Raw genomic sequence first — 26,315 nt, forward strand, 5'->3', positions numbered from 1 at the left:
CCCAGTGCTCAGCCACACCTCCACGCTCAGCCTGCTCAACCGCGTTTTACTGTCACCATTCAACTCCCAGAGGGCTGATGCCAGCACAGAAAAATGCCTTTGCCCTGTGGGCTATCACATCACAATTGCTACTGACGAGTATGGTGGGGGAACTGCACAGGGCATGGAGAGGCATCTGTCTCACAGAGGTTTTGAACTGTAAAAAGGGCAATTCCAGTGTGAGCCAGTCTTGCTGAGGAGCGTGGTGGGCTGTGGAGCACTGCTGGATTGCTACCTGTACGGGGATCAGCTAACCCCTCTGAGGCTCAGTTTCCTCATCCGAGAGTGGGCTAGTACTCGTTACTCCCAAGTGAAGATGTTAAAAGGGTGAAAGGAGTTACTACAGATCACACGGGCTTAGGCAGATATCAGCTCTCTTTCTATGTTGCTCTAGCAATAGAGGCTGTCACTGTCATCAGCCGTGCTGGGTTGGGATACAGCAGTGTGGACAGGGAGTTTTGTGCAAGGCTCAACCCCTGCTCCCCGCCCATCAGCCCTCGGCTCCCGTGCCCTCTCAGAAAGAGACTGCTCAGGTCTGCCCCACTCCCACCCCTACTCTGCACAGACACGTCCCACCCGCTACCCCACAGGGGCATCACTCTGCCCCAAACAGCACAAGTTAGTAGAGCTAATAACTACTCTCCTTCTTGCTATTCAGAATCCAAAAGGGCTCATTAAAATTCCCCTGGTCGCCAAGCCCTGGGTTAGGTCAGATTTTGTATCAGAGATAAGTGAGCCGGACTGGCCAAAGCAGCCTACCTGCCTGAACGGGAACGGAACATCAGAGAGGCCTGCCTTTCTTTTCACACCACGACTGAACAAGCCACCAAAGAGCCCGCAGTGTGAGCGGGGCCAACGCAAACACCCTGCTGGAACACCCAGCCCAGTCCGCCACGTGGAGGGGGCTGGGCTCTGAGACCCGCCCCCCATCCCCAGCCAGTGTGTCCCCCACCCAAGGAGCAGCAGCCGGCGGATCCTGATCCGGGGCACCCACAAGGATGCTCACCTCGTAGCCAAGCCGGGAGGCCTGCTGTAGGAGGGTCTCGCCTGCGTTCTTATTGACAATAAGTCTCCGCGCTTCCGGTGGCATCGGGCGGGACTGGGTGGTCTCTGGAGGGGAGCTTGAGCATGTCAGCTGCGAGGCCTGGGAAGCTGGTAACAATTGCTGCAAACGGTCCAAGGGCTTCTGGTCCTGCTTGGCCGGCGAAAGATCATAGTCGGAACTGGGCTCAGGCCGCTCCTGAGTGGAGGAAAGCACTTTTCCTCCTCTCTGTCTGAGGGAGGCGGGGCGCGAGGAAGGGGCTGCATTTTTACTCGCTGGAAACTTCACCGCCACCCAGGAGACAGGTCCCCTAAGAAGGGGCAGTGACATTTTTGGGGGAGGGGTTCAGGAAAAGGAAAGCTTTGTCCCCAGAAGCAGAGAAGTAGGCAGGCGGGATGTGCCTGCACAGGCCCGGGGGGCGGGGGAGAGCCAGGGGCAAGAGGTACCTTGCCATCCGCATTGTCCACGTAGGAGTCCCCTGGCAGCGGCAAGCCCCGCCTGGGCTCCTGAGGGATCAAATGCTTGGTTTTGCACGGTCGCTTCCCGGATGGTTTCTCGCTGTTGTCAGTGTATTTCTGCGGCAGGGGCGAAGGCTGCCGATCCATTTCTCCGTCCATGCACAGCACATCTGTCAGGGGGAGAAGCAGCGGGCGTTACACAGTTGTAGCCGGTGAGGAAAGAAAAGCCCATTGTTAGCACTGATCGTTGGAGCAGCTTCAGTTTTTAAAGATATACCAATTATGTTTTCAAAGCACTAATATTTTAATCATCCCACATTCAACCGGCAAATAGGCTAACCCGCGAAACGCCAAATGGCAAGTCGCTTCAAAGGGCCGCAAGAGAGGGCAGAAGCCAGCCCTTCGTGCGCTCCCGTCCCCACCCGTGGGGGGCCTGGGTGCTCGGGACAGGGCGACTGGGGACAGCCTGAGGCTGGAATGAGGGCACTGACAAGCGCCCGGGGTCACCCAAGACTTCCCTTCCTGCCCAGCCGCGGGCTGGGTGATGAGGAGCAGCCCAGGAAGTCGAGCTCCCGCCTCACTGTCCATTCCATAAGGAAGTGTGCAGGCTGAAAGGACCTCATGAAGAAAACTCCCCGCTCGCCACACGCTACTCTTGTCAACTTGGATGGCGCTCAGGTCCCCTCCAGGGCCGTTTCCCACAGAGGGCGAGTGATCCACCCTCCAGGAGCGCCCCCCGCCCCGTGTGTACCTTGTTCATTGTCACTGCATTTAAGGGACTCCTCCAACCAGCTGCTGTTGCTTTTGGCCTCTGCCCTTTTCCTGCCAGGTTTCTCTTTGGAGATGCTATTGCCCTGGGGGGTGACCGTAGGGTGAACCGCCTGGGTCACTTCCTTCCTGCCCTGCCGGCCAGGTTTGCTCTCTGCTCCCCCCGTTCTCTAAGGTGCAGCAAGCGGCGCTGCTTTCTGGGATGGAGCCCTGTTAATTCAATGCACACCTCAGGTTGGTCAGCTCACTATAATGTGGCTCTTCTAAGCGGTTAGAGGAACTGTTTGTCATTTCCCTCTCAGGCCAGTCAGCTAATGGAGAAGTAACTACAAATTAATGAAGAAGCCCCCCGGGGCAGGGGTGGGGGTGGGGAACAAACTGTCTTACACATCACTAACAGGGGTGGGGGAAGGAACGGGTGTGGTCACTGTGTTGGCTGGAACTTGTCACCAAGTCTCGGGAGGGGGCCTATTTGCCTTTGGCCACCTTTGGGCTCCAGCCCCGCCACCTGGCTTTGGGGGGGTGGGGGGTGGGAGGGGGGTGGGGGGTGGGATGGGGGTGGGGGGTGGGGAGGTGTGAGTGGCTCCCCCCAGGGATCCAGGGTGGGACTGGAACTTTCCACTGCTCCGCTCCAGGACTTCCGTAGGGTGCCCTGCGGGCCCGAAGCCAAACCGAGCTCACCTTTGGAGACCCGTCTCGGCTTGGCTTTCAGCAGAGAGTCCTTCGGGAGCACAGTGGTCTCAGTGTGGTTCCTATCGCCAGACACCTTGCGCTTTCTGTTCAGCCGGAGGGTGGGGCTGCGTGACGCGTCCGGGGCCGCCTGGTCGGCGGGGGACTCTCTGGGGGGCTCCGTGTCCATGTCCTCAGGAAGATCACTGTCTTCTGGGGCTTCAAAGTGGTCAGCTTTGCTTCCATCATAACACTCCCCTAGGGGAGGGGAGACAACCCGGAAAGGAGGGAACAAAGGTCACCAGGAGCAGGCAGGACCCCCATGCCCAAGGCAATCTGCTACCAACAGACCACCCCCCTTTGGAGACCAGGGGCCTCACACGCCGGAAGCACAAAACCCTCAGAAAGACGTCCCAAAGGAAGGACAGCTGAACACAACCAGCAAAGAAAGCAGAAAATGAGGTGCGTAGCCCACTCACAATCCATCCTTCAAGGGTCAAGGTGAGGCATCTACACCATCCCTCTATAGGCATGTGAGATCACTCCCTAACTGCTTAACTCTCCAAGGTGGCTTACTTTTAAAGGGGGGTGAGTGACCTCACAGTAAGATCCAACCAATCAGGGCAGAGCTACAAATGACTATGGAAACAGCTGCTAGTCAACAAAAAAGGCTGATGTCATCAAGAGACCAAATAGCCCCCAACTGCCATCTACACAGACATAGCACCCATGTTCACTTGGGTCAGCAGGGGCGAGGGTGAAGAAAAAGGGTAGGGAAAGAATGGTGGGAGGCTGGGAAGCTGGGGAGACCAAGGCAAGAGGAGCCTGGCAAAGGGAAAGGAAAGGCTTCCTGGTGCACACACAAGGGTCAAGGGCAATTTCAAAGAACTCAACCAGATTGCTACAAGTCCGTCTGTCCTCTTTCCACACCCGTGGGGGGAAAAGCATTTCACTGCCATCGAGGGGCTGCTCCTACTTCCTGTCTAGGAAGAAGGCCCTCAGTGACACCAGTCACCCACCTGGCACGTCTCCACGCCTTCCTTCCCAGGCAACAAGCATCTAAGGACATTTCAAAGACAAGACTCCAACCCCCTTCATGGGGGTTGGAGGGGTGGGGGGGTGGGGGGGCGGCGGGCAGGGCTGAACTGCTCACACCCCAGCTCCGCCTGTGTTCCTCCTGCCCCCCTGCTCAATCTAGCATCCACTTGGGGCTTTTCCTCCAATCACCCCAGCCTAACATCACTCCTCACTTTTGCTCTAGCCAAAGAAACAGTTCAACTGCTTTGCTAGTCACATTGTTTCTAACACACAAATAATTCCATAATGATCACTGTGCTGTTAAAGAGTTCCCCGGGGCCTCCCTGGTGGCGCAGTGGTTGAGAGTCCGCCTGCCGATGCAGGGGATACGGGTTCGTGCCCCGGTCTGGGAGGATCCCATATGCCGCGGAGCGGCTGGGCCCGTGAGCCATGGCCGCTGGGCCTGCGCGTCCGGAGCCTGTGCTCCGCAACGGGAGAGGCCACAACAGTGAGAGGCCCGCATACCGCAAAAAGAAAAAAAAAAAAAAAAAAGAGTTCCCCGAAGATGACCCTGTGTCCATCACCGGCCGGGGGTGGGGGTGGGTGTATGAGTTTGGTATTTCGTTAACACCTGAGCTAAGCTCCCACAGCCCGTTTTTCTAGATGAAATCATGGACACACCCCTCACATGCTGCTCGCATTCCTCCTCCGCTCCCTAGACCACTTCAAGTATCACTCCCACTTCTGCCCAGCCGGCTGGTCCCCTGATCAGCCTCTCTTGGGGGCATTCCCAGCATTTAATGGCAGCCAGTTGTGGGGATGAACCTCACCCTGGCCTGGGCTAGCCTGACCTGTGCTCTCAATGGTGGAACACACTTAGCTTTTCTCCAAGGGTATCCCAAGGTGGGAGAGATCCCCATCTACTCTTGCCGGAATGGTGGAATCACCCCAACCGCGAGGGTCTCCTGCCATGGCAGCAGGAGAAACCCCAAACACCTGGCCTGTGCTTACGGGTGATGCAGCCCAGGCTACCGCAGGCCCGGTGAAGACGGCGTGCTGTAACTCTCACTCCGGCTGCTCTGTGACCCTCTTAAACACTCGGGCAGGAATGGCGCCGCTTTACAACTCGGCCCCCTTCACTTGTAAAGTGGGAATGTTACTGCTAGCCTCCCTCCAGGGGTGGGCTTCATAATCACGGGCCGGGCTCAGCACAGAGAAAGGCTGGAAAAATCCCTTTAACCAAAAGATGCCAAGACTTTCAGACCAGCCTGAATCTCAGGCCTGAAATGTAGGAAATTTTAAGAGGTGAGCCCTGCTGGTTACACCATTGGACTTCTCTGGTCCAATCTGGTCCAATCAGCCTTCCCTAAAAGCTCCGTGGGAGGGGATCCATGGAGGAATGGAAGGGCTGCCTTAAGAACCCCCACGTCCAATTTGAAAGTTTCTTTTTCCAAACTAGGTCCATCCACCCTTCCCCCAACCCCGGAGCCTTTTAGGGCAAAGATCTCAATTCCCCTCAGCTAAGGCCCCCCAAGACCTTACGTTAGTGTGACCTTACCCAGGCCAGTAATAACCCTGAAGGACACCCACCCCGACTGCCCAAGATGCCCATGGCCACCAGCTATGGGGTAGAGGCTCCGTGTCACTTGGAGCTTCTCAAAGACTGTTCTAACCACGACCCACAGGAGGATGACCCTTGAGGGCAAAGGAGATGGGGAGATAAATAGATACACGGGGATCCTAACCATCAGGCTTTGCCATCATTGCTACTTTTGGCCCTTCTAAAAGTGGGAAGCCATGTGCCCTTGGTCACCCAGTCTAAGCAAGATGTGAACGTGGTCCCTGCAGCATGGTCCTATGACTCACAGCACCTATATCCCAAATTCATTATGGTTGTACCACAGCATCACCTCACAGAAGCATCACCACAGCAACATTTACAAGTCACTGTGGCAGCAAAGCACCCTCACCACTGTTGAGCCATGCCCAGTGAGGCCTAAACGAGGTGAGAGGGTTCTGAGTCGCTGGAAGGCTCCCCAGGATTAAAATCCCCTTCTCTGTAGCTTAACTATAGCACCTCCAGTCAGGGCTAACCTTGTTCAAAGTTACACCCGCTACACAAGGGGTGCAGGGGACCTCTGTTCCAGAGTAGTTTACACACGTGCAGGTGCTCAGCTGGAAGAGAAGTTCCCTGAGCAAAGAAGTTTCATGAAGCCCCTCGACTGAGGCTTCCTCCAGCTCCTGGCCAGGCACTGCCACTGAGCAGGTCCTAGGCCTGTCCCAGCCAAGTGGTTGGCAAGGGAGATGGTTACTCCAAGTTTGAGAAGGAAGGGACCAATGCCTCCTTGCCCCGCCCCATCTTCAAATGCCACTGAGGGTTCCTAGTGATGAACTTCCAAGTCTGAGGAACCTCCCAACTCATTTGGTGAACTTCCAAAATAAAAATTTCACTCAGCCACCCATGTGATCATAAAGAATAAATGAGTATCTCGGCCACTGTGTTTTCAAGTTAATTTCTTTTTTAAACAAGCCCCTAGCAACAAGATGCACCCGCACCAGGACAACCAAGGCCGCGCAAACAGCACCCACCACCTTAGAAGCTCCTGGGCCCTCCATGGGTAGGGGCTGCCTCAGAAGGGGGAAGGCATCTTGAAGGCGTCCTGGACCCTCTCTGGGACCCCTGCCCGCCCCAAATCCCCGCCCCAGCTCCCATGTGCTCACAGCTCGGCTCTCGGCCACACCGACACCCATGAGAAGGACCTGAGCCCATATCAGCTCAAGACATGATGGCCTGAGAACAAGAAGGCCCGTTCATATCCAGCTGAATAGAGTGAACACCTGCTGGGCCTTGGACGTGGAGGCCGCGGTAAGAACAGTGGCCCCTTCAGGTGACCTTTCCTGACCAGCTATTTACAAACCCCACGTCTCTACAAGACAGAGGGTGGGTGGGGAACCCACCTCCGTTGCCCCACCCTTTCAAACGGAGCCCCTCACCTTCCCCACCCCTTCTCCTGCCCTCCCATGGTGGCGATTCATGGCTCACTGGGCCATGTCCCGGGTGCTCCAGGAAGAGACCCGTCGGTCGGTCTGAGATTGGAGGCAGGCGGTGGGGGGAGGGGGCTTTCGGAATCATCTGGGGCTCAGGCCCTGCTCCCCATCAGCCACACCGAGTTCTCGTCTCCACGCTCAGCAGGAAAGACTGGGAAGGACGCACACAAACGTCTCTGGGAAGAAGGGCGGGTGAGGCCACTGAGACGTGAAGGGCAGCGGCCACCCTGGGTTTGGCCACGTTGCTGGAGAAAAGGGCGAGAAGACTCGAGGCCGGTTAACTGCCCGTTCCCTTCCTCCAGCCTCCCTCACCGTCCACCCACAACAGGCAGATCCCCTCCTCAGAAAAGTGCAGCCCCGTGAACTTGGCCTTGCCCACTTTTATCACATCTCTCTGAGAAACTTCCCCAAGAGCTGAGTTATGAGGCCACTCGGGAGGGTAAGGGCTGCGTGTCAGCTGTGAGCACAGGCAAGGAGGGAGGCCTGGACCCTCCGTTTTTCATTCCAATCCCGAGGGGGAGGAGCTCGGAATCGGCTACTCCAGGCACATCAAGAGCCCCATCCCTCGGGTAAGGCCGCCACTGACTAGCCCCAGAAATCCCCTTCTACGGGAGCCACGTAGGACAAACCGGTCCCGGTGTGGCTTACCCAGAACCCTGGCCACAGGCCTTTGTCTGACCCCAAAGATGAGCTGGGGGAGGGCAGTGCTCCAAGCAGCAGAGAGAAGCACACGCTGTGGCTGACCACAATTTTCCCAAACTGCATCAGGCACCCACGACCTAAGCGTGCGGGCGAACGCTGACCCTACGACTGGGTCCAAGGGCCTGGGCCTCCCAAACGTGCCCACCACCCCCGACTGTCCTGTCTCAGGAGGATTTCACGCCCACCCTGTCCTCGACGTTCACCTAGGTGCCCTCACTCACCATCACCGGTGAGGTTTCTGGGGTCCGGAGCAGGCTGCAGGCCACAGGCCACAAGCACGCACACTGAAGAAAGCGGCAGAAAGACCTCCACTTGCTGCCAACACATCTCATTAGCCCAGGAAGTCTCGAGGGCAAAGCCCGAAGTCAACCCCAGTGGGGGAGCAGCTGATGGGACCGCAGAGTGTGACTCGAGGCAAACACTAGCTTTCTCTCCAATTTGGCCTCCAAAACAGAATACACCCCGTCTGGTAGGAAGAACGCCCTCGTTGATCCCACGCCCTTGGAGCGTGCTGTCAACTCCTAATGACTGCAAACAAGCCTGCCACAGAAAATAATTATGCTCGTCTTTCTGGTGCCTTCATCAGCCCTCATCTCACTTTAACGAAACCTCTGCCTTTGGAGGGAGAATCCGAGTACTCTCCACTCCCTCCCACAGGAGACTGTCACTCTGGAGGGTCTGGCTCTGGCTGCAAGTGTCATTCCACTGCTACCAAAAACCCGTATCCGTACCTGCTCCAAAACAGAACACATACCTGCTATGCTGGAGGTCTTGCACCGCCATTCCTCTGCTCTACTGTATCAGACTATTACCAACTACAGGACTAGCATTGCTCCGGAAAAAGGAGATGCGTGCCAGGAAACAACATTTCATAGGTGCTTCACTCCTGGATGCCGCAACGCTCAAAAGGACAACCAGCCTTGCTATCCACAGCTGGGAAGGGTGGCCAGAGCAGCCCGTTCTCCGAACAGCCAGCACCCAGACGCTGGGCCGTCGGAAGCGTATTGTTTCCTCTCACCTCCCTCGGCACTGGGAGCGGAACCGCCCCGTTCCCACCGACGTGGTACCACACGCGAGCCGCCTGGGTTCACTTACATCTCTCACTGTCGTTCTGGTCGGCAATGGCCTCCTCCAGGGCGACCGACTTTGGCTTTTTGTCCTGACTTCCTTTCAGCCTTTCCCAGTCAGCGGGGCTGAATTTGCGCACCTCGGAGTCTTTGGTCGTGGGGTGGCCACCTTCTCGCACTTTCATCTCCAACTCGGAGAAGCGCATCACTGCACGCTACAAAGAGAACGGAGATGGTAAAAAGACACACCTTACCACCAAAGCTATTTCACTGCCCTTACCTTAAAGGAAAGTATCTTCAGAGAAAAGTTTGCCCCAAACCAACCACAATTTATGATACAACTGAGATATTTTAAAATTGAACGATAAAAACGTAAGTGTGTCTATGTGTAACTAGTCACACACTCTTTCTTCGTAAAGCCATATGTATGTAGAGATATATGTGGTGTGTATGTATAGCCATACATACACTGTGGCATAGAGACAGACATTCTCTTTCGAAGGTAAATAAAACAAAACAAAAACACAACGCAAAGAAAGCGAAACAAAAACACAACAGAAAAGAAAACAAATGCACAGTGAATAAAGACGACCATGGCCCACAAACTTCCCTTTGTATATTTGGAAATGAAATTTAACTCAAAAGGTTTATGTAAGATTCCAGTAATAAAAATTTGAAGAACTGACCTCACAGTAAGCAGCGGGTAGACATAAAATACTGTCCTCTTGTAATCCTTCCATCTATGTAATTAAAATCAGCACTCAATGGATCATTTAGATAACTTCATCCATTTTTATAAGCATAAACCAATTTTTTTCTTAACATTGCAGAACAATTTGGCTTTATTTGTCTTTTAATTAAAAGTAAAATATCTTAAGGAAATTCCTATACAACATCTATCATTCACTAGCAAGTTAAATACATACTCTATCCCTTTAAGCAAGGTTTGTGTTTTTGTTTTGTTTGTTTGTTTGTTTTTTGGGTGGAAAAAAAAATTGCACGAATCTCACAGACATGCGGCCGCTACACACCTCCACCAAGTATCACGTAAGGCATTCTAAGCAGCGCTTTTAGGTATATTTGTTAACGTACAGTAACGGCAGAGAAATCAAAGCGATTGATAGGTAAATGTCATGCAGTCTTTTAGACATCCTTCGCAATAATTAAAACTTCCGTTATCAGCATTTGAGTGGAGTTCGCTTAAAATCTACAGAATAACTTCAAGTATCCACTTACGTCCCCTTACTGGACACATTTCAAACATTTAAATTATCCTAAGCTTCATTAACCAAATCAGCCCGGTGTCCTGCCCTATCATACCCCCGGCCCCCTCCTCTTCCAACATTAAAAAAACCTGACAACTGGTCAGGCTCCTGAAATTCGGGTGGGGGGGGCTCACCTGCAATGCCCGCTGCTCCCGGCCGAGCTGACTGGAGTCTGCGTACAGTCCGGTAGCGACACGCTTGAACCGGTCACCCACGTAACCCGCGGAGTTTGCGATTCTCTTTGCCAGCTTAGATGGCTTCGGGTTCAGAACTTTGCCATCGGTTGATCCTGCCTCGTCAGCTCCGTCTTTGGTGTAGGTGGGGGTGACATCCACACTCGGTGGGGCACTGCCCACGCAAAATGGTTTGGGATTCTCTTGGGTTTTCCCGAAAGTGACCGCAGAGCCGTCGCTCCTCAGGGTCAGCTCCAGGAATGGAGTCGAGACCGGCGTCGCCAGGTTCTCCTTGTTGGTTACCGCTGGAACATTCTCCTTGCTTAAGCCGGAAACTGGCTGGCCCGGAGCCTGTTTGAAAGTATAGGCTTCGTGGAAGTCACTGATGCGCCCCAACTCCTCTCTCAGGGCAATGAAATCCCGGTGTGGCTGTAGGGCCACATTTTACTTTTTATTTTTAATACATGTTCACATGTTTCCATAAAGGATCCAAGGTGGCCCATAATGTAAGGACACACAATATTAGCTTTAAAAAAACATGAAAAAAAAAAAAAAAAGGTAAATCATGATCCTGGAAATGGGTTGCATCCTTTTAAGGGGTGAGAATAACAGAATGAGTGAGCCAAAGATTTGGGAAAGGATCTGACATTTCCAAATGTCCAAATCTTAAAATTGCACCAAGTGGGAATGTAGCTGTGGCAGTATTAACCTGAGAGAGCTCTATGATCGTTGTCTTGACTCATCACTTGCTTGCAAGGTTATAAATGACAGGGTAAGTGAAGGAGGGCAAGTAGACAGATAAGAGTCATTTCCTCATTCTCAAAAGAAGGGGCATCACCTAGGGAAGGGGACTCCAAAATCCTACAGGAATCCTCTGGATATACTAAATTTTCTAGGTGGCAAAAAGTATCTCATTTGACCCTAGCAGCCAGATGGAACTTAGAAAAGTAGTGAAAAGCTACTCAATTGAATGCAAGTCATATGACTAGGAGCATGTCAGTGAAAAGTTCAAGGGAAGATGCTGTGGAAGAGTAGTTCACCTTGTGGTTGAGCGTCCTCAGAACGTGCAATGGGAGGTGCAGTACCTGCTCTGTCTCACAGGGACCCTCCAACCTCTAAACGCATCTTTCCTGGGAAGCCGAATTCATAGAGTCAATTTAAAAAGAAGATAGGGCTTCCCTGGTGGCGCAGTGGTTGAGAGTCCACCTGCCGATGCAGGGGACACGGGTTCGTGCCCCGGTCCGGGAAGATCCCACATGCCGCGGAGCGGCTGGGCCCGTGAGCCACGGCCGCCGAGCCTGCGTGTCCGGAGCCTGTGCTCCGCAATGGGAGAGGCCACAACAGTGAGAGGCCCGCGTACCACAAAAAATTAATTAATTAATTAATTAATTAAAAAAAGATAAAAGTCTCTCATAGAGAAATTTTATCAGAGCCTAGTATTAACAGCTGTAGAGCCACAAGTTTCCCACGATACAGCCTTAGCAGAGGCTGTTAAGGCAGTGACAGAAAATTTGTACCGAGGGAAATAGCAGAAGAGTTTGCCTACAATTCACGAAAAGGATCCCTGCACTTGGCCTGAAGGAAATCAGCAAAATTTGTAACAGCTTGTGTATTTGTATGCGGGATTGAGAATGAATTTCATTTTTTAATTTCTCTGAATTATCACATAAGATTCAGAAGATGCTCTCTCTGCCTAGAAGCCACCCCACTGGGATAACTATGCCTACGGAGTTCCTTTGCCTATGACTCCGACTTGCTAACAGACTGGCAGCCTGGCCCCAGGGCCTGGTCGCTGCTCCCAGTGCAATGGTGGATATGGTGTCAACGCTTGCAAAATCAAAGCCCCTTACATCCTCTCCATGCCTCGGTCCCACCCCCCACCCCACTCACCATTGATGTTCAGGAAGGGGAAGGTGTCCTGGATGGGAACGTGGTGCTGTGACTGGTCCAGCTCATCTTCCTCATCTTCTTCATCCACATCATTATCTTTCTCATCCCAAGGAGCAGATCCAGTGGATCCTACCCGAGAAACACACACACACACACACAAAGGTCAAAAGTGAGGCGCTCACGTTGCACTGTCATCCCTGCAGCTGACCCACTGTTCAAGCTAGGCACTGCCAGCACAGAGGTTCCTTGGGTTCAGTGTGCACCCTCAGTGCCAAAGAGTGGGAACCAAGGGTGTTCACCCCACTCCCAGCTCCTCCTACGGAGCCCCAGTGCAAGTTCTCATCCCCTCCCCTATCCAGGAGCTGCAGACCCTGCTCCCTTCTCCTAGAAATCTTTTAATTCCTACTCTAAACCCCTTTCTACACATTCGCATCCCTTCTAAGGACCCAAGGAGCACAGCTTCTCTCCTTTATAAGCTTACTGTGAAGACAGACCCTTCCCTCATGGCAGAGCCTCACTAGATGCACTGGAGGTCAAGTCTAAATTATCTGGCTCTTAGTCGGAACTGGCTAAACATTGAGTAAATATAGGGATCAGGTGGTATTCTCCTAGGAAAAATACCATACAAATTAAATGATCACTTACCCATCATTTATAAAGAGAACTTAATAGCCTTCATGATGTCATGGCAATTGATTCTTAGAACAGCCTTTGAAATACGCAGGAAAGATGAGAACCCAGATTTTATAGTGGAAAAAGCTGAGGCTCAAAACGTTGAATGACTTGTTTCAATGTCCCACAAGTAGTGAAATGGAAAGACCGAGGTTTATAACTCAGACCTTCTAAGTTTTAAGCCCTCCTTCTTCTAAACTACCTGGCCTCTCTTCTCAGTGTTGAGTCCCAAGAGAAGTTATTTTTTATAGAACTCAATACCCCCTCTTCTTTCTAATGCTTTACTGTTCCACTGGGTGGGCAGGAAGACTGTGCTGAGTTTATATCTTTTGTTCTCTGGGTTCTTTCTAGGGACAGCATTTCTTGCTTTATTTACCAGTCTTCAACTTTGTAAGCGAGGCGACTTTCAAGTCGACTATCGCTTTAAGGGTCCAGCCCAGAACCTGGCACACTGTCCACCTTCTCCCCAGCAGCTGGGGCCTCACCTGGGTTAATGATAGAGCCCTGGGGCTGGGGGATGTCACACACTTGATATATCTTCACTGGGTTCATGGGCACCTCCTTGGTGCCGTCGTACATCAGGTTGAATTCCCTGCTCTTGTTGACGCACAGCGGAGCTGGGCCTTCCATTTAGCTGGGTCGGGGTCGTCCACCCCTTCCTGGTACTTCCCCTGTCTCCACAGCCCAGGCCTGAGGCATAGGAAACTGCAGTGAGTGCCTGCTTGTTGCCCAGAAACACTGGAAAGTGTGCCCGCCCTCCCTCGTACAGACACAGATACACACAGCCCTGCCTGACCGCCCCATCACCCCAACTCCAATTTACAGAGACTGCAGCAGAAAACACCACGCTGGGGACCAGGCAAGGCAGGGCCCGAGAGAAATTAAACCAAATGCAAATACAGTATTTTAAAAAGAGGAGCCTCATCTCAAGTGCTTGTGCCAGCATCATCTGTCAACACTACAATGGCCTTAATGAAGGGTTGAAAATAAAGAAAAATCTGGAACAAGTATACACCAAAATACTAATGGTAACTTTTGGATAGCAAGATTTCAGGTAATTTTGTTTTGTTTTGTTTGCCTTATTTGTTTTTCACATGAATTGCTTATATAATAAGAAGAGAAAGGGAGGTGGCGTATGATATGAAGAATTTAGGCTTGCAGTTCCCTCTCCCTTCAGTCTTTAATCTGATGCACAAATAACTGTTGAAACCAAGTACCTTTAGGAGTAGCAGCCCACAGGAGGGCAGGAAGCACGCTCTGGGGGTTCAGCTGGCCTCAGTGCGAGGCTGAGGGCCTCAAGTCCTAATAAACTCACACCACCTGCCTTTCCCTGCTTCCTCAAACTCCCACATTGGGAACATTTTGCTGGGAACACCAGGGGCTGGTGGCCTGGGCCAAAACCAGTGGGGCCCCGCCTCTCTGGTTTTCAATTTCCAGGTCTAACAGGCATTTATGTGTCTGTTCACGGGATATCAGCCCTCCCCCACTGTTAACGTATCTCAGATGTCTACACTTTCTTCAGGGCTGTGACGTATGTGCTGGTGCAGAAAAGGGGGAGGTCTTTGGCAGAAGACTCAAGATCAAGAGAACGAGATGGACCGGCCAGACTGCTCCCACTTGATGTTAGGAAGATAAGGTGGCCATGTAGTTAGAATTCTGCAGGGGAACATAGCCTATAGAGTCTATGGGTTTGTGGATCCACAACTTTTATTTTTTCAGTAATGCCAACCAAGCTCGTAAGAGACTGACATATAATCCAGAATGACAGTCTACTCGTTTTCAAAGGGGGATAAAGCTGGTCAGTGACCAGCATGGTTAAGTCCAATAACCTGGACATAACCATGTATGATCTCAACCAGTAACTCCTGTATCTGGTTTCTAATGACAATTCCAAGAACATAAGACCCACTCAACATTTAAATCCAAATTTTCAGATGACTCCAAAGCTAAATGGAAATGATTTGATATTGAACTCTAAATCTGCATTATCTAGACTATCTCTTACCCAGTTGGGTAACCCAGAATCGACAGTAAAAGGCTCCTGCTTTCCCAAAAATCACAGGGCATAAAAATGAAAAGCACTGGAAAGGCAAGACCCCCAGTGAATTTGCAAAGCTGCTTTTGTGTCTTTTTCTTTTTGACCTTGAAGCCAGGAGAAATTCTAAAAATACAAATGTATTAATTTTTAAAACTTGACTTTACTGAATATTGTTCAGATCCCCAAGCCTACAAAAATAATTTTATTTTTTAAAAAATGCTCCCTCTTCAGACTATACTACAAAGCTACAGTAATCAAGACAGTGTGGTACTGGCACAAAAACAGAAAGATAGATCAATGGAACAGGATAGAAAGCCCAGAGATAAACCCACGCACATATGGTCAACTTATCTTTGATAAAGGAGGCAGGAATGTACAGTGGAGAAAGGACAGCCTCTTCAATAAGTGGTGCTGGGAAAACTGGATAGGGACATGTAGAAGTATGAGATTAGATCATTCCCTAACACCATACACAAAAAGAAGCTCAAAATGGATTAAAGACCTAAATGTAAGGCCAGAAACTATCAAACTCTTAGAGGAAAACATAGGCAGAACACTCTATGACATAAATCACAGCAAGATCCTTTTGGACCCACCTCCTACAGAAATGGAAATAAAAACAAAGATAAACAAATGGGACCTAATGAAACTTCAAAGCTTTTGCACAGCAAAGGAAACCATAAACAAGACCAAAAGGCAACCCTCAGAATGGGAGAAAATATTTGCAAATGAAGCAACTGACAAAGGATTAATCTCCAAAATTTATAAACAGCTCATGCAGCTCAATAGCAAAAAAACAAACAACCCAATCCAAAAATGGGCAGAAGACTTAAATAGGCATTTCTCCACAGAAGATATACAGACTGCCAACAAACACATGAAAGAATGCTCAGCATCATTAATCATTAGAGAAATGCAAATCAAAACTACAATGAGATATCATCTCACACCAATCAGAATGGCCATCATCAAGAAATCTAGAAACAATAAATGCTGGAGAGGGTGTGGAGAAAAGGGAACCCTCTTGCACTGCTGGTGGGAATGTGAATTGGTACAGCCACTATGGAGAACGGTATGGAGGTTCCTTAAAAAACTACAAATAGAACTACCATATGACCCAGCAATCCCACTACTAGGCATATACCCTGAGAAAACCATAATTCAAAAAGAGACATGTACCAAAATGTTCATTGCAGCTCTATTCACAATAGCCCGGAGATGGAAAGAACCTAAGTGTCCATCATCGGATGAATGGATAAAGAAGATGTGGCACATATATACAATAGAATATTACTCAGCCATAAAAAGAAACGAAACTGAGCTATTTGTAATGAGGTGGAGAGACCTAGAGTCTGTCATACGGTGTGAAGTAAGTCAGAAAGAGAAAGACAAATACCGTATGCTAACACATATATATGGAATTTAAAAAAAAAATGTCATGAAGAACCTAGGGGTAAAACGGGAATAAACACACAGACCTACTTGAGAATGGACTTGAGGATATGGGGAGGGGGAAGGGTAAGCTGTGACAAAGCGAAAGAGAGGCATGGACATATATACACTACCAAATGTAAGGTAGATAGATAGTGGGAAGCAGCCGCAGAGCACAGGGAGATCAGCTCGGTGCTTTGTGACCGCCTGGAGGGGTGGGATGGGGAGGGTGGGAGGGAGGGAGATGCATGAGGGAAGGGATGTGGGAACAGACGTATATGTATAACTGATTCACTTTGTTATAAAGCAGAAGCTAATAAAAAATAAATAAATAAATAAATAAATAAATAAAACACAAAAAATACAAAAATAAAAATGCTCCCTGCCTCAAAGGAGTTTACAATCCCTTAAAGGAGACAGATGATTCAATAGATCAGAAATACAGATACTATGTGAACACCAGTAAAACTGCCTAATCCATAAAGAGTCGGGGGGTAGGTATGGTTGGCCAAGTTTATCAGAATTTATGATTCTAGGGCTGAATCTTGAACATGGGTAGAAGTTAACCAGGTGAGAAGCGTGGGTCACGATACTCTAAGCAGAAGAAGCTTTATGGGCAAAGGCAGAGGCTGAAAAGCACAGTGCTTAGGGGACCTACAAGCAGTTCAGCTTGCGTGGAGGCAGCATGAGATCAAAGTCTGGGCTTGTAAGTAGGAACCATGCCAAGGAGTTTGGACCTGATTCTTAGAACACTGAGAACCACTGAGAGATGTAAGCAGGTTGTGATGGGATCAGATGTAAGTTTTAGAAAGAACCCTCTAGCTGCAGGACTGAAAAGGGTTTGAAGGGAGGCAAGGCATGAAGATAACACATAGTCTCTATATAATCCATATAATAGTGTCACTAGGGTCTGAACTAAGGAGGTGGCGGTAGGGATAGAGGATACAGGTAATGAACGAGCCGTTAAAGACGCTGACGTGAGAAAGCTTGATGAGGAACTGATTCCTTGAAGAAGGTGAGAGAGAAATCAAGGATGATTCCCTGGTTTAGGGTTTGGGAGACTGGGTGGGGGGTGATGCTGACCACTGAGCTAGGAGCAGGTTTAGAAAGATGATTTCCCTTTGGAAATGTCGGATTTCAAATGCCTGTGGAAGGCCTAGGGGAGAATGCCCAGCATGCCCAGGGCAGTTTTTTATCCCCACTCACCTCTCACATCACCTGAGGGACTCTCCCTGCCTGCCTCCAGCCTGGAAGAAGGTCCACCAGATTACTGACATCTCTGCCCTGTGGGCAAGGACCAATTTCTTTTCATTTCTGTATCCCTGCTCAGGCTTTAGCACACAGTAGGTCAACGTGTATTTGTTGAATTGCCTCAAATTTACAGAAATACACTTCTTGGGGAATGAATAAGTTGCTTTTACAGATGGAAGACCAGAAAAACAGCTATGAGCAGAAGGCCAAGGAGACACCGCAGAAAGTGCTGGAGGAGAAAATGCGTGCAGGACAGCAACTGCAGAGCAAACAGGTGTGGGGATGCTCCATAATCCTTGGGGCTGGGAACCCTGGGGCAGTCTGGGTGGCAAGGGAGCCAGCTGCACAACCCCCTGGAACCCCCAAGGCACCACCCTCTCCTCTGATCTCCCTCAGCGGTCCCTGGCCCTGGCCGAGCACAAGTGTGAAGAGTGGAAGAGCCAGTACGAGAGCCACCCCCAGCATGCAACTGTCCCCTACCCTGCCAGCCCAGTAATCATGAATGCCGTCTTCCTTCTCTTTTTTACAATGTGGTACATATGGATTTTTTAAAAATGAGATTTAACCAGCTTTTAAACCTTTCTTCTTTCTAACAATATCAGTACTCTCTGACTCTCCAAATGCGCCTTTTCAAGTGGATTTAATTTATGGAAAAATCACCCTTCATACTTTCCCTTTCTTTTTTAAACCTCCCCATGGTAGTGTAATGTAGTAGAAGGAGATTTGGCCTGGGAGTTTGGACACCAGGGTTCTAGCGGCAGTAACCCACAGTTACACACGTTATATTATTAAAGAAAAAAGTAACTTACAGAAGTGTATGAGGCCATTATGCACGTACACACAAATATATATTCACTCATATATCCATAAAAAAGTAGTCTGGAAGGTTCTATAAAATGTTAAAGGTGTTCATCCCAGGGTGGAGGAGATATACGTTAACTATATTACCCTCTTAAATTTTTACAGTAAATATATATTACTTTTATAATTTAAAAAGCCAAACTTTTCATTTTTAAAAACCTAAAACATGAAAGAAAACTGGAAAACCAACAAAATTAAAACAATCCCTAAGTCTGAGGCAATGATTTTTGTATCCGAGTACAAGTGATGAATGAAAATACTAAGAATGGTGTGTGACACCTTAAAGTATAGAAAAAAATACAGTAAGGCAAGTAGGCATTAAGATAATAGAATATAAAAAGTTACCCAGATATATTCAGACAATGGACTACTATTCCAGTAATAAAAAGAAATGAATTACTAATATGAGCTACACGGATGAGTCACAACAACATGAGGAGCCAAAGAAGCCACGTGCAACAGGGTACTTATTGTATGCTTCCATTCATATGAATTTCTAGAATAGGAAACACTAATACATAGTGAAAGAAAGCATGTCAGTGGTTGCCTGATGCCAGGCCTGGGAAACTGACTGTAAAAGGACAAGAAGGAACTTTTTGCAGGTATTGGAAGTGTTCTGTATCTTGACTTTGGCGATGACAATATAGATATACACATTTGTCAAAACTTATCAAATTACATGCTTAAAATGGGTACACCTTGTTGAATGTAATTCATACTTCAATAAAGTTGATTTTAAAGTTAAATTAAAAGTCACCTATGGGGACTTCCCTGGTGTCACAGTGGTTAAGAATTTGCCTGCTAATGCAGGGGACGTGGTTTCAAGCCCTAGTCTGGGGAGATCCCACATGCCGCCGAGCAACTAAGCCCGTGCGCCACAACTACAGAGCCTGTGCTCTAGAGCCCGTGAGCCACAACTACTGAGCCCGTGTGCCACAACTACCGAAGCCCACGTGCCTAGAGCCCATGCTCCACAACAAGAGAAGCCACCACAGTGAGAAGCCGGCGCACTGCAACAAAGACACAATGCAGCCAAAAATAAATAAATTAATAATAATTTTTAAAAAAATAGTCCCCTAGACGTCTGAGTGAGACAGAGTTCCTTTAAGCTTTCAGTCCCAGCTCTTCTCTGAAGCCTCCCCTCATTCACCCTGGCAGCATGTGACCACTGTGCATCTCTTTAACACCTTATATTTATCGGTTCCATTCAGATTTGATGCTTGAAAAGTTTTGTATATTTTATGTCTATCTTCCATTCAACTTGGTTCCTCTAAGGCAGGAACAATAATCTCTTTCATAAATTGAGACCATTACAAAAACAGAATTATGTTCCCTTTCCTCCCAATCAGGGGAATTTGAAGTAGGATTGATGAAATCCTGGAAATCATAAGCAAAAATGTCATTTCTGCATTTTTATGGCCACAGGGTCCTGTGTTTTCATCAGATTCTTGAAGATATCACAGAGCCCAACAATGTTAAGAATCTCTGCTTTGAATCCATGTGCTTTCACCCAGCTCTGTGGTACAAGGCACCCTGCCCCTGGGGCAATCTGTCTGTGGTCCTTGCAAAGATGATAAACCCACATCAAAGACACTTACTCTTGTGCATGTCAGTGGACTCTACTGCCATCTCTTCCTCCACAATGACGTCACTATCGCCATCTTCAAGATTCATTTCTGTCTCATCTAGAACACTGTCTTCTTCCTCTTCCTCCTCCTCATCTTCCTTGGAGACATCCTTTAATGTGGCAAGTAGTCTGTTGTAACCAGAAACTTGTTCTGGTTCACTCTATGCTTCACTTTCAGAACTTGAAGTATCTATAAACTCTCTGACTAAAAGGAAAATGGGGATTTTAAAAACAAAACTTATACTGTTCTTGTTGCTACCCCACGACTATCATCAGGCCCACAGTGGAACCAAGTTCAGACTTTTCTAAATAAAAACTAGCTTTTCTGCAAATATGCAACCCTATCTATTCAACCAGACCTAGCACCAAATTTGTTTAAAACAGCTAATCTAGCTATGATTCTAGAAGCGCTTCCTCTTCTTTGAACTGCTCATGTTCCACATGGGAAGACAGCAAACTAAACACATGGAGCTTTAGGTTATAAGGCGATCTAACCTATGTGTCAGACATTTGGCACCTTTAAAGGAGCAACAGGAAAACTTACAACAAAAAAGTGTACTTTATTTCTGAGTCTGTGGTAATGAAATAAGACCTTTGATGATTTTGCACTCTATTTTATGTTAAGCAAACATGACATTCCCTCTGAGGATTCACCAAGAGCCCTCTGGTAAGCCTCCTTAACAGGTTCTAACAGGCTAATCTCTCAGGACAGTTTCATACTTTATACGATATTAGTTATCACAATGGCATTTTAACAGACATCTGCACTTAAAACTAAGCAATATTACTAAAATATAGCTTACATCTAAAATCAAAGAGAGTGGAAATGTAGCCAAACTTTAGTACCATATATAATCTTAAAAGTAACAGTCCAGAATCTACTATCATAAAGAAGGTATAAAGCATTACCAGTTGACAAGTCTGTGGTTTTGCTTCCTTTCTGGAAACCCTGAGAAGAAACAGGCAATGTTAAACTTTAACTACTAGTATGTAGCAATTAGGAAAAGTCTAATGATACAACTTTAAATGAACGTGGCAGACTATACCGTTATAAATACATTATATCTATTGTCAAGTAAAAACTCCATATGCATTTGGACAGGTTTTGGAAGGATATGCCAAATAGATAATAAGAGACGAATGAAAAAGTCTAACAAGACCACATGACAAATACTACAGTCACACAGTAACAGGCTCTCATCCAAAAGATGGGAAATTTTGGCAAATAAAAGCCCTCGGGGTTCACCTTTTCTAGCAAGTTTCTTAAGTAGACTATCCCTCTAACTGTTGATAAAGCAGCCCAAAGGGGTGGGTTGAGCACTAAGATCATAACTGAGAGTCTGGACACTTAGAGAGGAACCCACAACTACCCAAACATTACTTTCCTCATGGTCATTGAATAGATAGGTGATGTCGAGGGTCCCAAGCAATTTTTTTTTCATTTTTTTTAACTTATTTAATTTATTTATTTTTGCCTGCTATGGGTCTTCGTTGCTGCGCCCGGGCTTTCTCTAGTTGCGGCGAGAGGTGGCTTCTCTTGTTGCGGAGCAGGGGCTCTAGGCTCGCGGGCATCAGTAGTTGCACCACCCTGGCTCAGTAGTTGTGGCTCGCGGGCTCTGGAGTGCAGGCTCAATAGTTGTGGCGCACGGGCTTACTTGCACCGCGGCATGTGGGATCTTCCCGGACCAGGGCTCGAACCCCTGTCCCCTCCGTTGGCAGGCGGATTCTTAACCACTGCACCACCAGGGAAGCCCCCAAGCAATTCTTTAAAAACATATAAAACGGGGCTCCCCTGGTGGCGCAGTGGTTGAGAGTCTGCCTGCCAATGCAGGGCACACGGGTTCGAGCCCTGGTCTGGGAGGATCCCACATGCCGCGGAGCAACTGGCCCCGTGAGCCACAATTACTGAACCTGTGCGTCTGGAGCCTGTGCTCCGCAACAAGAGAGGCCGCGATAGTGAGAGGCCCGCGCACCGCGATGAGGAGTGGCCCCCACTTGCCGCAACTAGAGAAAGCCCTCGCACAGAAACGAAGACCCAACATAGCCATGAATAAATAAATAAAAATTAAAAAAAAACATATAAAACGAACACAAGCTTATAAAATCTCTGCCCAGTCGCCACACAGGAGGCGTGCCGTCTAGCATCAAACTACAGGCTCAACAAAGGGTAGGAAGACCGGCGAAGAACCCCATCTCAGGCGGGAAGCCGCCAGGATCCCCGGGCGAGCTAGGCCGGCGCTGGGGCAGCGTGGCACGCGGCGGGAGCTGCCCTGTCACTACCCCCGGGGCACCGGCGGACCAAACGCGGGGACACGCGGGCTCCCACCGGGAAAGGACGCCGGCAGGGCCGGTCCCAGCCTTGCCTCTCCATACCTGTCATAGAAGGGATGCTCCTCGCCGAAATCCCTTAGATGCTTCTTCTGCTTTTTAGTTAGGGAGTCGAGCAGCTGGCTCTGGCTCCGGCGCCGGCGCCGGCTCCCGCGTTTGCCCATGGGGAAGACGTCAAGTCAGCCAACCTCCAAGAATCGCGTTTTTCACCTGGAAGTCGTCTCCTCAACCCACTCACGCGGGCTTGCCAACGGCGCTTTACGGCGGAAGCAGGGTGCCGTAAAGCAGACCCGCTTTACGCCGCGCTTGTACGACAGGCGTTAGAACTTCCTGTTTCCCATTCCGCCCCCGAGCGAGGCTCTTTGGAAGCACGCGCACGCATGCGCAGCTTTTCTCTGAGCCCCGTAAGGCAGGCAGGCAGGGAGGCTTCGAGCTTCCCCAGGTGGGTAAATGGGTGGGTGTACTTTGTGCGTCTGTTTTGGCTGTGAGAATCAGCCTGCATAAACGTGTAGTAACTGAGATGGTTGAATGCAGTGCCTTTCTATTATGCCATAATACAAATACCAACTAACATTTAAGGCTGCCGGTGCATCTCAACTCATCCTCACAACAGTAAACAAATAGGCCTTGTTAATAAGCCTGATACTGGAGATGAGAAAGCTGATGCTTACAAAAGGTTACACACACACTAGCAAGAGAGGAGATGGAAACCTAATTCTCTCTGATGCGACCACAGGCTTTTCCCACTAGGATCTGCCACATGCGTGTGCTGTGTGAAGAATGAGGACGCAAGGCTGAGATTCCCGCCCTTACCCTACCCCCTCATTTTCTGAAAGTATTGCAAGGGCCCTTGGTAACACATCTGTTCTGGCATTTTTCATGTTATAAAAGCAAAAACACATCCAGAGAGGTAAAGTGACTTTCCTAAATCACCCGGAGAGTCGATGTTAGAGAAAGCAGTCAAACTCAATAAAGTGTCTCAAAACTGAATTGGGGCAAATTGGGATGGAAAACTTTTAAAGGGTAAGTAACTTTTCTATATCTGGGTCGTGGTGGTGGTTACACCTGGTATACAATTACCAAAATTAATCAAACTGTACCTTTGAAATTGGTACATTTTAATGCAAGTAAATAATAATCTCAATAAACAGGTCAAAACAGCGCAACTGGACTTAATACTCTAGAGACAGGCAGAGTGTGCAGGGATACTTAAAAACCACAGGATAGGGCTTCCCTGGTGGCGCAGTGGCTGAGAGTCCGCCTGCCGATGCAGGGGACGCAGGTTCGTGCCCCAGGTCTGGGAAGGTCCCACGTGCCGCGAAGCGGCTGGGCCCGTGAGCCATGGCCGCTGAGCCTGCGCGTCCGCAGCCTGTGCTCCGCTCCGCAACGGGAGAGGCCACAACAGGGAGAGGCCCGCGTACCGAAAACAAACAAACAAAACAAAAACCACAGGATAAACACAGAGACACTTTTTTTCTAATAGTAACTTACAATGTCAATCATAAACCACAGAATTCACCTGAATATTTAAGGTAAAATAGGAGCCATCAAAGATAGTGTTCACTGCCTCTGCTCTTAGAGGAGTGTCTGTGAGAGAATTGGAGCTTTGTCCAATACCATGTCACACCTATAGAAGTCGCACTACAACTCTTAAAATCCTAGTTTTGTCGTTCTGGGGACCATCTACTCCTAATTAGATTCTGGGAGCTTAGGGTGGCGTACGGAGGCAAGGGGAGGGAGTATCAAGAAAATATGCAAACAGCAGGTAGTGCCAGCAGATGGCCCAGCCAAGGAACCCAGAAACAAACAGACATGTGTCTTCTGTCTCATTTCAAGATAAAAAGTACAGTCACTTACGTAAACAAAAGGCTGTTTGCAAATGTCATCATACATTCTAAGGCACCATCCACAGTATAACCTGGCTATGACAATAAAGTCATACAATGTTTTTTCTCCTCCCACCCTATTCCAAGTGCCCCAGCTTCCCTCCCCAGAGGCAACCAGTTTCTTGGTGTTCTTCCAGAGATCTGCTATAAAAAGCTATACTCTTGAGCACTTGATGTGACTCTTTACTCTCTCCTGCTTTCCATGTCATTGTAGTCCTATGGACAGGTCTAGACTGTTCCCAGGTTCAGACACAACTGTGCCCTAGCTCCACCCAAGTGCTCTCATCATTGGCTCACTGAGCCCGCTTCTGAAAATATTTATATTAGCCTTTGACAACATAAAAGGGGATGCTTTGTGAAATTTTAACCTGAGAGTTCGGAATTGAAACATATTTTTCATGCCTCCAGTGAAAGTTCTCTTAGTAAAACCCACACAAAGAAGATGCATGTGCCAACTAGTGCAGGCCCTGGGAAAATTGTAATAAAGGCAAAATTTGTTCTTCCCTTTCTTCTTCTCACGCTCAGCCCTTCCCTTTCCCTCCTGCAGGGTTGTCTTTGCCCTTTGCCCTCAGGGACTCAGTATTTTCAGGGGTAAAAACAATCCAGGAAATAATCTTTTATACTAGTTTGTAAAGAGAGGCTGATGAATTAATGTTACTTGGGTATTTTCAATTCGGGGAGACTCCCTAGGATAACGATCTCAAGGGGTGGGAGGGGGGTGGCTGTCCCTTAAGACAAGATGGTCAGAATATTCAGAAAAGTGTTAGTTTTTCTTTATTAAAAACTTTTTCTTTGGAAAATTTCAAGTATATACAAAAGTAGACAAAACAGTATAATACACTCCCATGTTCCCATCCCTCGGCTTCAATGCAAGGTATGCCCACCCACTACCCCTAACTCCCCCCCCGTATTATTTTTGAAGCAAATCCCAGACATTGTATTATTTTATCTGTAAATATTTATTTCTAAATATCTAAAAGATAAGGGTTCTTTCTTTAACATAGCTACAATGGCACTATTTCACCTAAAAAAAAAAAGATGATAACAATTATTTAATATCATCATGTAACCAGTCAGTATTCAGATTTCTGATTGTCTCATAAATGTCTTTTTTTTTTTTTTTTACACTGTTAGTTGAACATGTTCTGCTGTTCTCTGTGTCTCTCGCGAATACATTGTGGGATTTAGAACTTTGATCAGATTTCATTATAGCTGATATTTTAGACTTCCATCAGGAGGCGTATACCGTCTGGTTGTCTTTCATTTTGTGATGTTACCAGTCATTGGTAGTCAATGTCTAAATTCGTGAATTCATTAGAGGTCACATTCTAATTCTATCATGAGGTGATATTCTAATTCTATCATTTCTTCTTCACTTACTTGCTGGACTATTTCTATGAAAGCAAGCTTTTCCTTCCCCTAAATTTTGCTTACCCAGTGGTACTGTTTGTATAGGAAAAGCAGAAGAAATGCTTGATTCTCTCCCTTCATTTACTAATTTTCAACACAAGGAGTCAATTCACTGGATCTTCTCAGGTTGACCAATCAAGTTTTTTTTTTAATTTTTAGTATCATTATGAACTCATGGAATTATACAAATTGATGTGTTTTAATCCCTTGCAAGTATTATGGTGTACATGATTTGAAAGAGCTTATTTGACATATAGTGATGTATTTGAAAAGACAAACTATGTCCTAATACAAACCACAGGAAGTAAACAGGAGTCTATCTGAGATTCTCAACAGAGCAGGAATGGGAAGGTGGGGAAGGAGCACAATTTGAGGATACAGATCAGATGCTGGGGAAGTTTGAGTTTTGAAATTTATGTGATAATATAAGTGGTAACAAGGGCACATGTGTTCAAGATATGTTGACAGGGAGCCATAAATAATCCAAAGGTATGACTCTCTAATTATGAAAGCTCCGACACCTCAGCTACTGATTTGGGAAGATTCTGGGGAAGGTGTGTGTGCACCCACACATCTGTCTCCTCCTAGATGCCTCAAATCAGACAGTCTCCTCCACCACATGTAAGCATACATGTCTGTATACACCCCAAAGCCATCCAGCCTCTTCCTGAGC

At 48.2% G+C, this 26,315-nt stretch overlaps 1 protein-coding gene across 1 annotated transcript in view; it reads right to left on the reverse strand.

The window, feature by feature from the left end:
- LOC309808917 (BCL-6 corepressor-like) overlaps nt 1-22,510 on the reverse strand; it is a gene marked incomplete at its 5' end in the record, with an annotated part of 30,473 nt that extends 7,963 nt beyond the window's left edge. The window contains 11 exon segments of the mRNA XM_082629484.1: nt 1,046-1,300; nt 1,528-1,715; nt 1,718-1,779; nt 2,242-2,470; nt 2,473-2,538; nt 2,541-2,618; nt 2,989-3,234; nt 8,839-9,025; nt 9,497-9,550; nt 10,210-10,693; nt 22,392-22,510. Of these exon segments, the coding sequence (XP_082485610.1) occupies nt 1,046-1,300; nt 1,528-1,715; nt 1,718-1,779; nt 2,242-2,470; nt 2,473-2,538; nt 2,541-2,618; nt 2,989-3,234; nt 8,839-9,025; nt 9,497-9,550; nt 10,210-10,693; nt 22,392-22,510 (1,968 nt within the window).
- Between the last annotated feature and the right edge of the window lie 3,805 nt (nt 22,511-26,315).

The sequence above is a fragment of the Mesoplodon mirus genome (assembly GCF_964341445.2).
Source record: "Mesoplodon mirus genome assembly, chromosome: 7".
Taxonomy (NCBI): domain Eukaryota; kingdom Metazoa; phylum Chordata; class Mammalia; order Artiodactyla; family Ziphiidae; genus Mesoplodon; species Mesoplodon mirus.